Source organism: Chionomys nivalis, chromosome 6 (assembly GCF_950005125.1).
Source record: "Chionomys nivalis chromosome 6, mChiNiv1.1, whole genome shotgun sequence".
Lineage (NCBI taxonomy): Eukaryota > Metazoa > Chordata > Mammalia > Rodentia > Cricetidae > Chionomys > Chionomys nivalis.
Genome location: NC_080091.1, coordinates 4,990,904 through 5,011,081, shown reverse-complemented (window position 1 = coordinate 5,011,081; position 20,178 = coordinate 4,990,904). Strand labels below are relative to the sequence as shown.

General features: G+C 55.6%; 1 protein-coding gene across 1 annotated transcript; it reads right to left on the bottom strand.

Moving 5' to 3' along the window:
• Positions 1–2,856: 2,856 nt before the first annotated feature.
• On the bottom strand, positions 2,857–17,706 carry Onecut3 (one cut homeobox 3). Its single transcript, XM_057773097.1, has 2 exons — positions 16,518–17,706; positions 2,857–3,146 (listed from the first exon to the last, which is right to left on the bottom strand). The coding sequence occupies exons 1-2, from the start codon at positions 17,704–17,706 to the stop codon at positions 2,857–2,859; spliced, it is 1,479 nt and encodes a 492-aa protein (XP_057629080.1).
• Positions 17,707–20,178: the final 2,472 nt, after the last annotated feature.

Sequence of the window (20,178 nt, the reverse complement as noted above, 5' to 3'; positions counted from 1 at the left end):
TAAACATGCCATTATTTGCAAAATTATAATTTAACGGTATAAAGCTTTGAGTCACATGTTCCCAAAACTAGCTAAGGTTTTTTTTTTTGTTTTGTTTTTAGCACATAAACTATACATTAAATATTTTGAGGTATTTCAGAGAGAATTGTCAAAGGCTAGAAGGAATTGTGCTGGACTGTGGGCTCCCTCTGTAGGAAAGATCTTTGGTAGGGAAGGACCAAAAGGTGTGTGGGGCAAAGTGGGAGGATGGAGGTCCATCGGGGCCTGGAGAGGGTCCTGATGTGCGTGCGTGTATGTGTGCGTGCGTGCATGCGAGTGTGTGTGTGTGTGATGGTATTTGGAAGGTTCCATTGGTGGCTCGGGTGGAGCCCCACCTAGAATCCCCCAATGTGGGTTGGGGGCATGGTCAGGAGGTAGAGGGGCTGGGGCGTGGTCAAGGGTAAATACTTGCCTAAAATATACTAGCTCCTAGATTCCAACCCCATCACCACTAGAAACAAAAGAAAAAGAAAGGAAAGCAAAAAAGCAAAAGACAAAGAGAAAAACAAAACTCAGTCTGATTGCTGCCCCACGCTTGTGGTCCTAGTCTTCAGGAGGCTGGGGGAGGGGGCGCTCAGCCTGAACAGTAGCCTCGGCTGCAGAGCAAGACCTTGCCCTCAAACATACAGAAGCAGATGCACACATATATTGGTCTTTTCTAACTTGAGTCATAGATCTTTTGAGGCAGGGTCTTACCTAATGTGAACTCAGAAATCCTCCTGCCTCTGCCTCCTGAATGCTGGCATTAAAGTTGTGACCACCACACCAGGCTCCGTCTATTCCCCTGCATCACAAGTGTGGGAGCGAGGGAAGGGGAGGACTCAGTGCTAGTGCAGGTGGGAGGGGCGCCTGAGTCCTCACAGATGGGAGCTAGCGGGTGTGTTTTAAAAGATTTACTTTTAGCTGGGCCGTGGTAGCACACCCAGGACTCTGAGGCAGAGGCAGGCGGATCTCTGAGTTCAAGGCCAGCCTGGTCTTCAGAGTGAGTTCCAGGACAGCCAGGGCTACACAGAGAAATGCTGTCTCAAACAAACAAACAAACAAAAAACCCATATTTTATTTTTGATCGTGTGTGAGTATGTAAGAGTGCAGGTGCCTGGGAGGACCAGAAGAGGGTGCTGAGTCCTTTGGAACTAGAGTTCCGGATGATTTTATGTGTGTGTGTGTGTGTGTGTGTGTGTGTGTGAGCGTGCGCGCACCGGCCTACCAGCCGGGGTGTGTTTGGTGTGTGTGTCTCAGTGTGTCTGTGGGGGGGAGACCTGTCTCTTGCTGAGTGGGAACAGGGGGGCTCTTTTCACTCTGAGCATTCTGTCTCACACCAGAAGGGTCTAGAAGCATCCATCCAAGTTGCTTCCATGGGAGAGCAGCCAGTCATTAAGGACAGAGGACTCTCTACACACATCTTTGGTTCAATAAAAAGGCACTCACCGACCTCGCTGTCCTCTTGTCTCTCTCTCTCTCTCTCTCTCTCTCTCTCTCTCTCTCTCTCTCTCTCTTTCTCTCTCTCTCTCGGGTGGGGACAGCCATGGGGTGAGGGTGGGGACACCCTGGCTTCCAGCACAAACCCTTGGGGGGTGGGGGAATCTTTGGTATCAGACGTGATATTTGAATCACAGCATGGACTCAGTGAGGTAGCCTTTACAGGACGGGAGGTTCCTTTTCTTCTTCTCACTAGAAAGGTCTCTTGCATTCTCTAGGGAAACGGAGGGTATGCCCTTCCTGGGAGCAGCCATGGGATAGGGTTCAGAAGAGAGTAGTTCCCAGGATCTTGAACCCCCAGAGGGGGAGGGGGAGAGGCAGCCTCCTGGATCTGACTCCCAGGCAAGGGGAGGACTGAGCAGCGGGGTGGGGGTGCCCCCTTGCTTCTGACCCTTCCCCATTGTACATTTTTGGCAAAACAACGGAGCAAGCAGTTTCTCCTCTGAGAGAGGCGTCACCAAGGCGAGGCTTACCCCGAATGTCCTCTGGTGTGTGGGGTGCCCAGGTGTGCACCCCCAAGCAACCAGAAACCAGGAGATGAGTTCCAGAGATTTCCAGAGCTTTGCATCCAAGGGCCCCCCAGATCTGGAGACTCTGATGTGCCCCCAAGATCTGAGGTGTCGTTTTTTGCTTTCTGGTGACATTGTTCCCTGTGTAGCTTTCTTCACGTAGCAAGGTGCTCATAGCGAACTCAACCAGGGGCGCTGAGGCGAGGTGGCCATGGCGACCCTCATCTCCACATCTGCCACTGTCTCCTTGGAGACAGGGGGCTTGCGTAGCTCCCCTCCCCAGCTTAAGGCAGGGGACTGTTGGCACAGGATTTGCAGGCCGCTGAGGTGGGGGTGGCGGCCAGGGTCTCCACGGTGAGGGGCTTTCCTGCCTCGAGAGGGCTTGGTTTGGAGCAAGGTTTGGGGATGGGTGCTGTAAGGATCCGGCTTACTGTCAGTTTTTGGCCACTTGGGACGAGTCTCAGTTCCTGGGAAGGGGCAAGGGGACAGAGACCTGGCCTGGAGGAGGGCGGCGGGGGGGGGGGGGTGGAGAAATAGGCAGTTGTCTGCTTTCCCCCTTTTGAGGAGGTCTGGGATCTGGGAAGGAAAGGTTCTCTATTTAATTTTTTTTTTTTTTTAAATACCCGGGTTTTGTTTGTAAGGTGTGCTTGATTCTTGACCCACTCTTCCCTAGAGGTTCCTTTAGTGTCCAAAACTGAAGGGGGCTCGGGTGGGTCCCTGTCCCCTGGGTGGGTGGGATTTCCTTTGGTTGGGTGGGGGAGGGGTCCCCATGCCCGGGGCTGGGGTGTGCGATTCCCTGGGGCTGGGGTGGGGGTGGGGGGTGGAAGGCTCAGGCTTTGGAGAAGGTGGCAGTGGCTGTCGCGGTGCCCGGAGTGGCACCCGGCTCCTCGGCCCAGCGGTTCATGCAGCGGCGTCGGGCGTTCATGAAGAAGTTGCTGACGGTGTTGAGCTCCAGGCCCAGCTGCTGTGAAATGGTGGCCTGCATCTCCTTGGACGGTCGCTTGTTCTCCTTGAAGATGGCGATCAGCGTGCGGCGCTGCAGGTCGGTGAACACCAGCCGCTGTTTCTTGGGCTGTAGAGCCCTGTCCTTCTGTTGATCCTGCTCCTTGCGCTTGCAGGCTGTAGGAGGGACAGGGGCGAGGGAGGACACCACGGGGCGGGGTAGTGAGGGGACGGGGACCGGAGCACGGGGACAGGGCAGGATGAAGGGACATAGGGAGGAAGGGGGCGTGGGTCACCCAGGAAGGGAAGGGAAGCGGACCAGAGTACCAGGGCCAGGGAGGTGCAGGGTGCAGGAGCCAGGACGAGTCAGGGAACACAGAGCAGAAGGGTTGGTCAGGGCGCAGAGGGCGCACATCGGAAAGGTTCAGAGGATGGAGAAAAAGGAGGGGAGAAGAAGGAAGAGAAGGGTCGTTAGTAGTGTGAACAGGACCAGGGTGGGAGATATGCAGCCACAAACGGAGGACGGAGCCAAGCAATGCATCTAGTCAACACAAGCATGTCACAGCAAAGCCTCCCTCCCGGGGTGACCAGTCCCAGCTTCCTACTGCCAATCCTTCCAATCCAGTCGATCCCAACATGACCTCTTCCTTCAAAGACTGGATGCAGGTGCCGAGGGCATAGCCCCCTGCTGTGCTACAATCCCACCTGGGGACTGTTGGGGACAGGATGGGATTCCTGACAGTGAGATGGTTGAACTCTAGGCCTCAAGTCTCAGCAAGCAAGACACAGACCTGACCCCCTCAGGAGCAGATGACACTGAGTTCCCGGCCCTTGTCTTCTGCTAGCCTAGAACCCCCCAGGGAGGGGGCTGGGGAGTGTGGCTCAGAGCTAGAAGGCCTACACATTGGAGTTAGCATGCTTGTCATCGGGTCTCGATGACACTCACAACCAGATCAAACAGACGATCGGCTAAGGGAGGAAAGAGGGCCATACCGCAGAGGGTGAAAGAACTTGCCACCCAGGCCTAGTGACCAGAGTCAATCCTTGGAACTTGCACAGAGGTAGAAGAAGAGAAGCAACCCTAGAACGATGTTCTCTGAGCTCCGTCTGTGCGCCATGGCCGGTGTATCCACACACACACCACAACAGTAATAAATAAGATAAAATGTAAATATATAGGCCTGATGGTTGAAGTATTGTCAGATCGACAGACCCTAGAATCACCCAGGAGCTGAGTGTCTTGGTTTGGGGGGGTGGGGGGTGACACCTGCCCACTATGGGTAGTCCGGCCCCTGGGCTGGATCCTGGCTGATGGTGGAAGTGAGCTGAGTCCCAGCACGCATGCGTTCCCTGACTTCTGGCTGTGGATGTGGTGTGAGCATCTCCCCGAGCGCCTACAGTCTCTCTTCCCCGTGGTGATGAACCCTTGCTCCCTGGAGTGGCCTTTGCAAGGAGGACTCCAGGACTGAAGAACACAAGTGGACAAGACACAGACAGACATCTCTGGGAACAGACAGACATTTCCTAAAGCTTCTGAAAAGGAAAGGCAGGGAAACATCCAGAATCAGGATGGCTTTGGGGGAGCTCAGAATCTAGGAGAAAAAATTCCAGGGCCAGAGCTGGAGGCAGCACTTGTTGCCCTCGCAGGGACCCGAGTCCAGGTCTCAGTCAACACTCCAGATCTGTGACGGGTGCTCTGGGGAGTCTCCTCCCTCTTCTGGCCTTGGTTAGAACTGACACACGCAGAGACACACTCATACACATAATTTAAAATAAGAGCCAGGCAGTGGTGGCACACCCCTTAAATCCAAGCAGTTAGGAAAGCAGAGGCAGGTGGATGGATCTGAGTTCCAGCCTGGTCTACAGAGGAAGTTCAAGGATAGCCAGGGCTACACAAAGAAACCCTGTCTTGAAAAACCAAAACCCAGGGGTTGGAGAGATGGCTCAGAGGTTAAGAGCACTGTCTGCTCTTCCAAAGGTCCTGAGTTCAATTCCCAGCAACCACATGGTGGTTCACAACCATCTCTAATGAGGTCTGGTGCCCTCTTCTGGCCAGCAGGCATACACACAGACAGAATACTGTATACTTAATAAATAAATATTTTTTTTTTCCGAGACAGGGTTTCTCTGTGGTTTTGGAGCCTGTCCTGGAACTAGCTCTTGTAGACCAGGCTGGCCTCGAACTCCCAGAGATCCGCCTGCCTCTGCCTCCCGAGTGCTGGGATTAAAGGCGTGCGCCACCACCGCCCGGCTAATTTTTTTTTTTTAAAAAAAGAAAAACCAAAACCCAAACAAAACAGATCTTTAAATTAAAGGTGTGTGCCACCATGGCCTGGCATAAGTTATTTTAAATTTATTTTTATTTTATGATCATTGGTTTTACCTGCATGTGTGTCTATGTGAGGGTGTCAGAAACCCTGGAACTGGACTTACAGACAGGTGTGAGCTGCCATGTGGGTGCTGGGGATTGAACCCGGGTCCTCTGGAAGAACAGTCAGTGCTCTTAACCTCTGAGCCGCCTCACCAGCCCCTATTTCCAAAAGTCTTAATGAGTTGGCTTTGGATCCTGTTTGGGAATGTCGAGGGAATTGGCATGGCTCCAAGTGACTACAGGTCTGTAGAGAGTTTTACAAGAAGAAATGCAGTCTTGAACGGGAGAGACGGCTCAGAGGTTAGGAGCACTGGCTGCTCTTCCTGAACACCCAGGTTCAATTCCCAGCAGCCCCAACGAGGCTCACAACCATCTGTAATGAGATCTGGTGCCCTCTTCTGGCCTGCAGGAATACATGCAGGCAGAACACTGTATACATAATAAATAAATCTTTAACCGGGCGTTGGTGGCGCACTCCTTTAATCCCAGCACTCGGGAGATAGAGGCAGGCGAATCTCTGTGAGTTCAAGTCCAGCCTGGTCTACAAGAGCTAGTTCCAGGACAGGCTCCAAAACCACAGAGAAACCCTGTCTCGAAAAACCAAAATAAATAAATAAATAAATAAATAAATAAATCTTTAAAAAAAGCTATGCTCTATAGGAAAGAAAGGAAGGAAGGAAGGAAGGAAGGAAAGAAAAGAAAGAAAGAAAGAAAGAAAGAAAGGAAAGAAAGAAAGAAGAAAGAAAGAAATAAAGAAAGAAAGAAAGAAAAAAAGAAAGAAAGAAAAAGAAAGGCAATCCTAACAGTCCATGCGGCTCAGCCGAGGGCAGCATTCACAGGAACCATGATCAAACCATAAGTGTCCAATGACCTGACATCCTCTCTAACCCCCGATGGGGCCAACAACACATGTGGTGCACAAACATGCATGCGGGCAAAATACTCAAATGTATCAAATAGAAATAAACAAGGTGGGGGGCTGGAGAGATGGCTCAGAGGTTAAGAGCATTGCCTGCTCTTCCAAAGGTCCTGAGTTCAATTCCCAGCAACCACATGGTGGCTCACAACCATCTGTAATGAGGTCTGGTGCCCTCTTCTGGCCAGCAGGCATACACACAGACAGAATATTGTATACATAATAAATAAATATTTAAAAAAAAAAGAAATAAACAAGGTGGCGAGGGATTCAGGCAGCCCTCTGACCTCACGTGCGCATGCGCGAACATAACGCGCCTAGGCGCTGAAGCACCGAGCTCTGCGGTTCATTTCTATGGCTGTAATAAAGTACCCTGAGAAAAATAAACTCGAGGGGAAAACGAGTTCATGACTACCCAGCTTGCAAGATGCTTGTGCTCAAATGCCCTTTTCCACTCTTTGTGTTTAAATTTTTATTTCATTTTTAGATTTGTGCGCTCACGTACACACATGGGCATATGTAAGTGCAATGCCTGTTTAGGCCAGAAGGGGGCATCAGATTTCCCCTGGAACTGGAGTTACAGGCAGCTGCCTGCTGTGGGATCTGGGAACCGAATCCCTGTCTTTGGAGGAGTACCAGGTGCTCTTAAACACTGAGGCATCTCCACAGTCCAGGACCCAAACCCGGTGACTGTTGGTATTCACAAAGGACAGGTCTTCCCACCTAAGGTAACAACAGGACAGAGACAATCCCATTGCCTGTGGTGGTAGCACATACCTTTAATCCTAGCACTCAGGAGGCAGAGGCTGGTTTGAGTTTGAGGCCAGAGCGAATTCCAGGACAGCAAGGGCACATGATACAGAGACCCTGACTCAAACAAAAGACAGCAATAAAACACAAAGAGTTTGCCTCAAGACTGGTCCACAGCCACCCTGATCCACACGGTCCTCCACTGAGACTCCCTCCCACGTGGTCCTGTGTTGCTGTCAATGCAAGCTGCTGCGTGGTGAGCCCCATATGTATGCACATAGATTTGGTCACGGTAGAGCAGGAGGGTGGACGGAAGGGGCCACTCTCGCGGGAGGCTCCTCCAGATCTGACTGTGCTACTGTGCTCACAGGAGACCAGGTGCTCATCCCTGGACGAGGGCACAACTGGAGCCAGCAAGGTGAGGAGAGCATCAATAGCCCCAGCTTTTAAATTCTACCCACCACCCACCATCCATCCATCCATCCATCCATCCATCCATCCATCCATCCACCCAGCCACCCATCCATTCATCCACCCACCCCCTCCACGAGTTCTCTTAGACAGGGAGCCTTCTCTCCAGCCCCTCACCTTATTTTTTAAGACAGTCTCTCTCATTTGGACCTGGAGTTTGTAGGTTAGCTAGACCGGCCCAGCATCTCCTGTTGCTGTGTCTAAAGAACACAGAATACGACCAAGTGCCTCCACTCCCTGGCTTTAAACCTTACATTCATTCCTTCTTACGTTCGTTCATTCATTCATTCGCGTGCCCATCCACCTCGCCCATCGTCTTGCAGTTCCCATTGTGTCCAGCAGAGGGAAGCCGCCCCCGTCTTTCGGGTTGTGTCCTGGAGGAATACCTTGGAGTTTTGGGGGGAATCTGCTTAGAATCCTGGATTTGCACGGAGGGTGCCTGGGTTTCTTGTTTTTCTAGAGACACTAGGGTGCACAGATCACCCCAGGTCCAGATCCGACACATGGCTGTTCTGGGGTTCCCAGGCAGGACTCCCTTTTTTCCATTGCTAGGCAGTGGAAGAAAAATATTTAATGAAATGGGGAAGAGAAGAGGCCCCCCAGATTCACAGGGGGGCTGTGTCTGAGAAGAGGTGAGACCTGGGTCTCATATCTCATGTTGCCGTGAGGACCAGTTATTAGCAAGGTCTCACACTTGCCAGCTTTCTGGGATCTTCCCTTAGGAGTCGCAGGAACTGACTGGACAGCTCCTATGCACCCCAAAGCCCAGCCGCATCGGCCCCTGCCCCAGGAAGCTCTTTCTGTCGCTGCCTGAAAAGCTTTGGCTCCATCGCTGTAAAAACTGGTCCCAGGCCTGGGGCTCAGTGGGAAGAGTGCTTGCCCAGCCTGCATGAAGCCCTGGTTCCATTCCCAGCATTAAATAAAACAGTGACGCATGCCTGTCTGGTCTCCTCTCAGTCTTGGAGAGGAAGACAAAGACAAATCAGTTCAAGGTCTATCCTTGGCTACTTAGGGAATTGGGGGCCTGCCTGGGCTATATGAGACCCTGCCTCATAATCCAGTTTTTTTTTAAAAAAAAGCAAGCAGGTGTCCCTTCCCAGGCCCCCATGTGCACCGTGCCCCACAGGTGCCCCAAATCACTCTCACCCACACCGTCTCCCCCCAACTGCCCACCAAGGCTGTGAGCAGCAGCAATGGCGTGCCTGTTCCCTCCCCACACTCCTGCAGCGGACAACTCAATACCAGCCTGGTCTCCGGCTGGGATGATGGCCGGTTTCCTTGGCGACAAGTCCTGCCCCACCATCAGCTGCAGGATCGGGGCAGGTGTTGGGACCAAGGATCCCTCCCCATCAGGGTGACTCAGCCGGGCTGCGCTCCCCCCACCCTCCCAGCCTGGCGGGCGACTCTGCCAGGGTCACAAGTCCCCAGGGCGGTTAGAAAGGCTCTTGAGGCGCCTTAGTCGGTCCCACTGCCCTCCCGCCGGCCTGCTCTCCCTGCGCTCTCCCACTCCTTCCCTTCCAAAGGGTTTTAAGGGCTCCATTTTTCAAACTCTTATCTGGAACCAACAGTCCACACCCACCTGGCCTACCCCTCCAGGATGAGGGGCACTTGGGAGCTGAAGGGTCACAGGGCGGGATTACCCACCGGGAGTAGCCAGGGGTAAACCGAGTCAGCGAAGAGCACACCCCCCAAAACTTGGATACACACACACACTATACACACATATACATGTATATATACACACATATATGTATACACACATATATGTACACATATATATGTATATACACACACATTTATATATATATGTTCTCATGCCTGTATCCCAAGCTAGCCTAGAACTCCCGGCCATCCTTCGGTCTCCCCAAAGCTGACAGGCCTGTGCCACCGCGCCAGCCTGAGCTCCGCAGTTTAAAGAGTCATTTGCAGGAGGCAAGGTGGCAGCTGGGAGAAGAATTAGAAAAAGATGGCTGGAAAGGAAACAGGTGACTAGGAAGGCAAAGAAAAGCTGACCCAGAACAGGCTGGGCAGTGAGTGAGCAGATCAATTGTTTGTGAATTAATCCACTGATGAGGGCTCCGCATCCCCGGAAGTACGTCCTGGCACCCAAGGGTGGCCACAGTTTTCAAACACCTGACTGTGGGCCGGGCTGGAGCCCAGCAGTGAGAAGCCGCGGGCGGCTGGCTCTGGGGAACCTAGGACGCTCCCCAGCTGAGCATCCATCCGGACCCTGCAGAATCCGGAAAAGTAAAATAATAATAGTAATAATAATAATAACAATAATAATAATGCACATGCCAAGAGTTTATCTTCAACTGCACTGAGGTGGGGTTTAAGGTTAGGGTTAGGTCTATAGGAGACTCTCTCAAAAACAAATCGGAATTACTTTTGAGAGATTTGTGCGGCCCAGCCAAAGGGAGGAGGAAGGGCAGGTGCAGCGGGGAGGAGGGTAGGCTGAGGGCTGTGCCCCCTCCCAGCAGCGGGGATCCCCAGGCTCTCTGCTCAGTCAGTGCACTAACTGCCTTGGCTTTCCGGGCTCCAGAGCTGGCGACTTCCCCACGGCCGCAGGGCGGTGTTGAGGGGTCGCCCCAGGCTCTGGACATGGGGGGTGTCCCAGGCTCTGGACGTGAGGGACGCCCCAGGCTCTGGTCGTGAGGGATGCCCAGGCTCTGGACGTGGGGGGCACCCTAGGCTCTGGACGTGAGGGATGCCCAGGCTCTGGACGTGGGGGGTACCCTAGGCTCTGGACGTGAGGGACGCCCCAGGCTCTGGTCGTGAGGGATGCCCAGGCTCTGGATGTGGGGGGCACCCCAGGCTCTGGACGTGAGGGACGCCCCAGACTCTGGACATGGGGGGCGCCCCAGGCTTTAGATGTGGGAGGCGCCCCAGGCTCTGGACGTGGGGAGGCGCCCAGGGCTTTGGACGTGTGGGGGGGACGCCGACTCAGAGTGGGGGGCACCGTCTCAGAGTGGGGCGTCTGGGTGTAAACGGAGGATTGGATCGCCTACTGGCAGCCTGGGCACAGCGTCTCAAATAGAATAATCAATCCTGTTACCCCAACAACACAGGGTCCCCAGGCCTCTTCCCTTGGGGTGTCCACACCAGGGACCTCCTGCCGCCTCTTTAGCCGGTTCTCTTTCTCTCTATGGTTTTTCAACGTGACCATAATTCTGTCAGTCTCTCCGCTGTCTCCACTGGCAGGGCTCCCAGATGAGGGAGGGTCCGGGTCACTTTGCCTAGGGGAAACTGGGGCCACAGGTGTCACAGAGCAGCCTCAGGATCACGTGACTCTCTCAGTCACCACCCCCCTCCGGGCCCAGCCCCGCCCCTCCCCCCTCCAGCACAGCCTAGGGTATTGATCACGGCCTATTTTTAATTAAAAACTTGATTCAAACCAGCTTGAACTCCCTGGTTAAAGCAGGCTGTGTGCAGGCTAATACAAAGGGGCCGCGGGGCCGGCCAGCTTCCGGCAGCCTCCGCGACTTTGCTGCCTCCTGGCTTTTGTTCCTCACCTGTCCCATGCCAGCCCTGTCCTCCGGGAGGACTGAGGAAGCTGCAGGCAAAAGGCTGTCCTGGGAAGATGCCTCAGGCAACTTAGGGGCTCTGGCCCGGTGGGGAGTGCAGTCAAGGGATCAGCTGGGAGAAAATCGTCGTTTGTGCTTCAGGTTGAACAGGGGGTAGCTGATAGATCTACAGGGCCTTAGTTCAGGTGAGGAATTTAGTTGAAAGGGGCTTAAGTTTTTCTGTTCTTTTTGTTGTTTGTTTTGTTTTGTTTTCTGAGACAGGGTTTCTCTGTGTAGTTCTGACCGTCCTGGAACCCGCATTATAGACCAGGCTGTCCTCAAACTCACAGAAATCCTCCTGCCTCGGCATCCTAAGCACTGGGATTAAAGGCATCAGCCACCTCTGCTCAGCTAAAACTACATTTTGTTTTGTGTGTATGTGAATGTGGCTGGGGTCACAAACTCGTAGGAGTGGGTTCTCTCCCACCATGTGGGTCCCCAGGATTGACCCCAAGTCCTCAGACTTGGCCTTTCCCCACTGAGCCATGTAAACTCCCCGTCAAGTCAGCCCAGCCTCTTGCCAAGCAGTCATGGGGTCAATTGTCTACCTGTCTGTCTACCAGACTCTGGTGTGGCCACAGGAAGTGGCTATTGGGTCTGAAGGAAGGTGTGAACTTGGCCTCAGACACTGGCATCAGGAGGGGACAGGAAGTTACAGTGTCCTTCTCCCCTGAGGGTCTCTGAGGACTCCTGGGCAGTGTGCGCATGTGCGTGCGAGGGGCAGGCGCGCGCGCATGTGTTTGTGTGTACCTGTGTTTCTGTGTTCCAGGACAACTCACCAGTGCCTGGATACTGTCACCTTCGTGAGAGCTGGAGGCCAAACACAGGCCTCAAAACCACTGTGATTGCTCGGCGTGTCAAGGACCACCAGCTACTGCTCCGTAAAGGACCACGTCTTTCCCAGTGAGGGGCTGGGGGCGTGGTCAGGATGGAGCCCCGCCCAGAAGCCCCGGTGAGGGGCTGGGGGCGCGGTCGGGTGTTAGCATGCTGAGGAGGCCTTGGTCTCTGTGCTGTGAGAAGCTGTAAATCTTTCCATTGCAATCTTCGCGGAACTAGCAGGTCAGCAGGTCCTTATCCTGAGCAGATTCGGGACTTCCAGCATCCCCTTGGGAATGGTTAGCCCTGGCGACATGACCTCCAGCTGCTGTGTATTCTCTGTGGCACCTGCAATGGCTCCACTTTTGTTGCTGTTGTTTTTCCAGACAGGGTTTCTCTGTAACTTTAGAGCCTGTCCTGGAACTTGCTCCGTAGACCAGGTTGGCCTCGAACTCACAGAGATCTGCCTGCCTCTGCCTCCCACGTGCTGGTATCAGAGTGTGCCACCACAGCCCAAATAGTGTCTTCACTTTTTCCCCATGTGGGCTTGTGCCACCCACCCACCCGGTACCTTCCCAGAGTCCCTGCCGCTCTCTCAGGCGCTTGTGCGACTGTTCCCATTTCTCAGATTAGGAAACCGAGGCTGAGACCTTTGTCTACAGTCGGTCAAGGATGAGACAGAGGTGAATACAGTCTTCAAAACAGTCTTTCTAACCCCTGCGGGGGGGGGGCCCTGGGGGGGGTGTCTGTCAGTCAGAGCATCTGATGTTTACACAAGGACTCCTGGCCTTTAAGAAAGAGAGGCAGGACCGTAGCTCAGTGGGGAGCGTCCTGGCCTGACACGCATGGGGTCCTAGGCCCAGCCCAACGCCACATAAACCAGATATGATGGCATATGCCTGTCATCCCAGCACTCAGGAGGTGTAGGCAGGAGGGAGGATCAAGAGTTCAGGGTCAGCCTCAGCTAGCCTGGATTACCAGGAAACCCTGTCTCACGCGGTACACAAGGGACCCTGCAGCTGGCCCCATCTCCTTGGGTCGCAGGCCTTCCTGTCCACTGCTGATGGCCAGCTGCCTCTGCCCCAGCCCCCTGTGGCCTCCCAGAGAATCAAGCATCCCACAGATCCACCATCATTTCCTGCCTCAACTTCTTCTCCATGCTCTTCCCGCCTGTCCACACACAGGTTCTGTTTCCCTTCCCAGTGTGTAGCGACCTAAGGCGGAGGCTGAAGAAGGGTGTGTGTTTTCATGCATGTGTGTATGGTGTCTATGTGTAAGTATGGTGGTGTGGTGTGTGTTCATGCATGTGTATACAGAGTGTGTATGGTATGTGTATGTATGGCGTGTGTATGTTGTGTATGGTTTGTGGTGTGTGCATGCAAGTGTGTGTGTGCATGCATGTGTGTGTATGGTGTGTATGGTTTGTGGGGGGGGTGCGCATGCATGTATGTGTGCATGCATATGGTGAGTGTGTGATGAGTATGATTTGTGGTGTGTGTGCCTGAGTGTGTGTGTGTGAATTCCTGTCCCCTTCTTTGAATGTCTTATTATATATGTATATTTTTTTCTGATCAGTTACAAAAAAAGAATTTTTTTTCAGTCCAGAGTTGCAATTTAAACAATATTTGAAGCCGGCCGAGGCTATCGACCTGCACGGTGATGAATCACAGACGGTAATTCGAATTCATCGACCGCCCCACCCGCCAGGAGCCTCCCCTCCCCCAGCTGGCTCCCATAGTCACAGTCGCTGTTGCTGGGGTATCTGTGGGGGGAGCGCAGCTCAGAGAGGGGACTCTGGGGTGGGATGGGAGCAGATACAAATGTCCCCCCAGCATGGTGGGAAAAGTGTTTAGGGGGGCAGAGTCTGGACCCCAGTGGCTCCCCCCATACACACAATGGATATTTTACATTGGGGAAACTGAGGCTTGGGAGGACAATGCACAGTGAGGTAGGGATGGGCTTCTGGGGCTCTTTGCTGTGTTACCTGGGAAGGACAAAGAAAGGAATGACCCTCAGTGGTCTCCAAATGAGGAAAGAGAAGGCTGTGATGTTTTCCTGGAGCTGGGGGGCAGGAGCAGCCAGGGGACCCCGGCTTGAGCTCAGCCACCTTAGGCGCCATGGCTCCTCCCTTTCTTTGTCTCCAGTCTTCCTTTCTGTTTCTTTCTGCTTTGGTCTCTTTCCCTCTCTCCATCCCTCTATATTTTCTCTGTCTCTCCAACTCAGCTCTCTCCACCTCTCTTTCTCCCTCTCTCTTTGACTCATTTCTCTCCATCTCTTTCTCTTTTCTCTGTCTCTTCTCTTCCACCTTTCATTTCTTCTCCATCTCTCTCTACTCTGTCTTTCTGTCCATCCGTCCATCCATCTATCTGCCTATCTATCAATCATCTATCTATCTGTCGCATCCATCCGTCCATCCATCCATCCATCCATCCATCCATCCATCCATCCTCTATCATCTACCCTCCACACCTTGTCCCCACACCATCCCTTTCTCTCACTGTTTTTTGCTTTGCAGGATACTCTTAGGTTGGTAGCATTGGGGACAATGTTTTCCTAGTGAGGCTGTGACTTGCAAGGAGAATTTCCCTCATGGGCTCATGGAAGCAAGGTCCATTTTGCCCCAAGTAGACACACAAGGGGGTGATGCTCCAGGTCTGGCACTGGTGTGGGGACACCTGCAAGCCTCGGGCTGCCACCAAGACACAGTATGTTGAAGGGACTTGCCTGGCGCCTCCCCCACTCCCTAAACACCACAATTTACCGCCACTTAACTGCTTTCCATTTGTGCAGGACCAGAACTAAAGACTGGGCCCTAATGACCCTGACCGGGCTGGCTGTCACTTCTGGCTGCAGTGCCAGAGTGTGGGCCCTAAGGTAGGTCTGGGATAGGCCAAGTCTACCAGCTTCATTATCCGCAACAGTGCGCGCCCAGTGCTCAGCGTCCAGCACCTCACGTGATATAGTCCCCAGGAGGAGAAGACAAGGATGAGTCTGGCCTCAGTTTCCTGTCTGTAATAATACAGAGGGCCAGCGGCCTTGGTGTTGATGTGAATTTAGACTTAAGGCTCCGGGACCCTGCACCCAAGAGATGTCCCAAGGCACCTGCCGTGCGGTTGCCTTTTGTATGGTGTCCACAAAAAACCAACTGAAACGCTACCTTGGCCAGCATGGCCGCTGAGGGGTGCAGGGCAGGGAGTGTCCCTGTGTCACAGAACACAGAACGAGGGGACAGTCACCCAGCAGCTTGTGGCCCTGACTGCACTGGTCCCTGGCGATCCCACTTGAGGACAATCAGCGAGGTGAAGGAGAGGGGCTGTGGTTGAGACGTGCCGATATCCCAGTCAGGTCACCAGCAAGGGCCCTCAGATAAACCTGTGTTTCTCGCCTGCCTACCTACCCATCTCAAGTAGTCATCACACGGAACACTCCCGAGGGAGGGGAAACTGAGGCTGGCTTGGAATGTTGGGATAGGAGCAGGTGTCTAAGGCTTCAACCAGGTCGGCTTCTACCCACCCTGTACCACCCAGTATTCCTGCTTCTCTGCACCGCGCCCCCCCATGCTTGCAGGGTGGCCTGGGGATACAGTCAACCTGGTGCTCAGCTAGCTGGCTTGCTCGTGCCTCAGGGGCGCCTTACCGAGCCCCGGCTGCCCCGCCCCTCTCTGTGTTTGTGTGCAATGGGATCGATGACTCTCTGGAAACCGCTATTGTCCCTAGAACGGGGTACACAACTCCCTCCCCATCATGCTCTACCTAGACCACCGGCTCTCTGGCACCCCGCAAACAGACGGGATGTAGGGTACTTGACACATACCCACTCACAGATAGGGTGGGAGCAGATAGATTAGACCAAAGGAGGAGAGAACTGGTTCCCCAGGGGCTGGCTGGTATGCGTGTGTGGGAGAGTCTCAGGCAAGACACGAGGGAAGGAAAGAATAAAGAGAGCGCCGGTCCAAAGAGAGCGACTGCCATTTGTCCCGGTGGAAGGGGACAGAGAAACCAAGGAGAGCAAGGCCCGGGGAGCCACCGCGGGTGTGAAGGCCTCTGCTGGATGCCACGGAACCCAGGGTCCCATGGGTCGCCCCTCCCCCAATCTCAAATGACCTTTGCCAGCAGCCAGAGGGGGGAGGGAGAGGGGACTAGCGGATCGATCGGTGGCAGGGGTTGAGCTACACAGGAAGAGAGATCGGTGCTGGGGCTGGGGGCCGAGCGGTGGCCAGGCCTTGGCTGAGCATAGTCAGCCACCGGGCGCTTTTTGACTGGGTGCAGGGAGGCGCCGGTGGGCCCTCTTGCAGGTGGCTATGAGGAGGGGAGTGGCACCTTCTGGTCGCGGGGGACACACTGGATCACGAACCGAAGGAGTGTGCCACGCTCGCGCGCGCATACACGGGTCTATGCGAGGGCTGTTTTACTTTAGCGCCAAAGACACTAGACACCTACACAGTCCCCCAAAGACACCAGACACCCTACACAGTCCCCCAAGACCAGGGACGGGGACGACGGTGCGATCTTGGCGGTGCAGACCCGAGGTCAGCCTCCTAGGCCAGGGGAACTCCCCCCCCCAGCCGACCGAAACGCACTCTCCGGGGGCCCTAGATAGTCCCTCACCCTAAGCCAAGTGTGTCCCCCCCAGGGCCAAGCCTCTGGGGCCCTCGTCCCTACCTGCCAGGCGCAGCGCCGACATGCGCTGGAACTCCGGCTCCTGCAGCCACTTCCACATCCTGCGGAAGGTCTCGCGACCGGACTTGAGCTTGCTCCAAGGCTTGGGGTTGCGCAGCAGGTCGGAGAGAGTGCCCTGCGAGCGGCACAGGATGCGCTGCGCGAAGATGGCCTGTGGGATGCTGTAGCGCTTCAGCTCGGCGGTGATGCGCTGGGCCACCTCTTTGGTGTTGATCTCTTCGGCCGCGGCGCCGGCTCCCGGGCCGCTGCCGCCTCCGCCGGCGCCACCGCCCCCTCCGGGGCCACCACCACCTGAGTGAGGCCCGTGAGCCCCAGCCGCGGCCAACCCGCCCAGCGGAGCCAGCAAACCCGCGGCCGCCCCGCCAGCCGCCCCGCCGCCTCCCGCGCCGCCGCCGCCTCCAGGAAGCCCTCGGGCCAGCGCGTCCTCCGCGCGTCCCAGCAACGCGGCGTGTGGCTCGAAGGCGGCGGGTGGCAGTAGTTTGTCCCCGGCCAAGTGGCCTGGAGCCCCGTAAGCGGCGAGCGGCGGCGGAGGAGGCGGTGGCGGCTGCGGGGCGCTATGCAGAGCCGGGGGCAGCGCGCTGGGCAGCGGCGACAGTGGCGACCCCATGGTGGGCAGCTCCTTGCCGTAGGGCCCGTAGAGGTGGCCCACCGAGGCCAGCGCCGCCCGCTCGTCGCGCATGAGGGTGAAGCTGCCGCTCACGCTGGCCGCCAGGCGCTGCGGAGGGGGCGGTGGCGGCGCGGTGGCCGGGTGAGGGTGCGCGTGCGGGTGGCCTCCGTGCGCCCCGGCCACCGCGTGCTGGTGGAACTTGTCGGCTACGGCGGCCAGCGGCGGCAGGTGCTGCAAGGGCGTGAGCGTGGTGTAGGTGCCACCCAAACCTGGGCCCTCGCACGCCATACCCATGGCCGGGTGCAGGGGACCAGCTAGCTCCCCACGGAAGTCAGGGCCACCACCCGCGGCCCCTGCAGCTCCCGCGCCCCCGGCGCCTCCGCCCCCGGCGCCACCACCGTCCAGCAGGCTAGCCATGCCCGCCACCAGGCCCGGGCGTCCCGATGCCACCAGGCTTCGGTGTTGGGCCGCAGCGGAGCGCGCGTGGCCGGGACTCAGCAGCTCGCCAGCTTGAGTGTGTGTCACCCCGTGCAGCCCCCCGAGGCTCTCCAGGCTCAGCTCCATCCTGGGCGCCCCTCCGTGCGCGCTCAAGGCCGCTGCATGTTCCCCACCCACTGGCCGACGCTCCAGGTGGCCGCGGCTGCTGTCCCAGTCGCTCAGTGCTCTCGCCCGGCTTCGGCTGCTGCGAGCAGCGGCCACCAGGATGTGGCGGGGCGGCCGCCGCCGGCGCCCGGGCCCGGGTCTGACGTCAGCGCCCCCGCCCATTGCTCCGCCTGCACCCGCCAAACCCCCTGGAGCTCCGGGCTGGCTCCTTGGTCCCCCCATTTTGCTTGCCAAGAGAACCCGAGGGATTGGGGGAGGCGCCCTAGCTGAGGCTGGGTATATGTGTCTCATCTTTGTGCCTTTTAATCTCTGGCCCGTATGGCCCTTCTGGCACACCCCGTGAATCCTTGGGGTATGATCACACGTACCCCGAACTCAGTTGATACCCCACAAGAAAGACGTGGCTCTTTTTCAGGCTCAACCCCGTATGCATAAAATAATAATAAACCCCTGCGGGGGTGAAGTGGGGAAGTGCGGAGGTTCTCAGAACAATCACGATCTATATTGACTTCAAGTACAAGGAGAAGCGGGTCTGGGGCTCAGTTTCCTCAGTTGTGGAACTGCCCAGCCTCGGGACTTTCAGAAATCCCTCTGGAGCGAGGGGGGGGGCGTGGGGGGGCGTGTATCTTTAATCCCAGCACTCGAGGCAGGGCAGAGGCAGGCGGATTTCGGTGAGTCCATGGTCAGCCTGGGCTACACAGCGAATTGTTGTGCAGCCAGGGTTACTTAGTAAGACCGTCTATCAAAACAATAGAAAACCTTCCCAGTGGGTAGGGGGACATGTTGGCGCACACCTTTAATCCCAGTATGCCGGAGGCAGAGGCAGGTGGATCCCTGAGTTCGAGGCCAGTCTGGTTTACAGAGTGAGTTCCAGAACAGCCAGGGCTACAAGAGAAACCCTACAAGAGAAAAAGAAAGCAAAAGGAAGGAGGGAAGGAGGGAAGGAGGGAAGGAGGGAAGGAAGGAAGGAAGGAAGGAAGGAAGGAAGGAAGAAGAAATTCCTTCTAAATCTAGACTGTGACGACCCTCCTGCCCACACTGTGCCTGGGTTCTAGGAATATCTTGGCTGAGGTCACCTGCATGCAGACCTGCTTGGGTTTTTCCTGAGACTAAGGGAGCCTAGGAACTCTTTCCGCAGCCTTTAGACAGAGAGGGAGGGAGGAGGGCTCACAGGGGGCATATCTTCCGGCCCAAGGCACCTGGAAACAAAATCCCTCATGAATGGGTAGAAAAGAGTCCCTAGAATGGCCAAGCCAGGTCCTAGGGGGTCCAGAGTCTAGGTCAGGAGGGGACCCCAACTTTGTTCCAGCTCTCTCTCCCTTCTTTTCCCTGCCCTAAAATCACAGGTACCCACTTACTTGAGCACACCTGCCCCCAGCAATGGCTTGGTCTTGGGCTACTGGACTGAAGAGACCATCCCAATAGAGGATGTGAGACAGCTACGTTGTGTCCTTGCTCCAGGTCCTACCAGAGGACTTTCCACTCTGACCCCGTGGGAGCAGAGGAGCTGTGGAGGAAGGAACAGCCACTAGTGTGTGTGTGTGTGTCTCGGACCCAGGGCTTCCTGCTCACAGACTCAGGTGACAGGGCAGAAGAGGATCAGCAGGTAGAGTTCCACATTTTCCCGGTCCCCACCCATCACATCTGCCTGCTGCTGACTTGGTTCCTGTGGGGCAGGGTTGCAGAGTGTACTCTTTTCTGTCTTTACCCAGCCACCTCCCCAAAGGTCAGAAGCCTGAGGGTGTTCTCATCTGGGGTGTCTAGACAATTTTGGGGTACACACATCTTCCAGATAGAATGGCGGAGGCGAGGATAGGGACCGATCTCACCACTTGGGTTTCCTCTACATGTGGTGATGAGGTAGGGGGTACCGGCTGTGGCCAGGCTCACAGTCAAGTCTGAGGTCCCCAAGTCTACTCTGCCACATTACAGATAATTAAAAATAATCGTGGGGTGTGGAAATCAATCCTCCACCGTTAGCCGATAACATCCAGGGCTTCAGGAAGCGAAGAGCAGAGCCGTGGGAGCTTAGCAGGCAGGGGGCTGACTGGGGTGTTTATGAATGGAGAAACAAGAGGAGGCTAGAAGCCCTTTTAAAGGCTTGCCACCCAGGGATGCTCCTGTGGACGGGTCGGGTTGGGACGATGCTAGCCACCTGCGGTGGGGGGCTCCTGCGGAGGGGGTCAGGATGATACAACCCCGTCTTCATTCCCTCCTGTGCTGGTTCTTGTTTTAAGTAATAACCAAGGTGGATTTTCCTCCTGTTGAGGGAGGGATCCATTTTGAGGGAAAAAAGAAGTTGACGGGTGACTTTGAGATGAGGGGGTTATTTCTGTTGAATCAGAACACCCTCGGGTGCCACACACCCCCTTTTGAACTGCCTAGATTTAGAAGGGGCCTCTCAGCCCCACGAAGGGACTTTTTCTGGCGTGT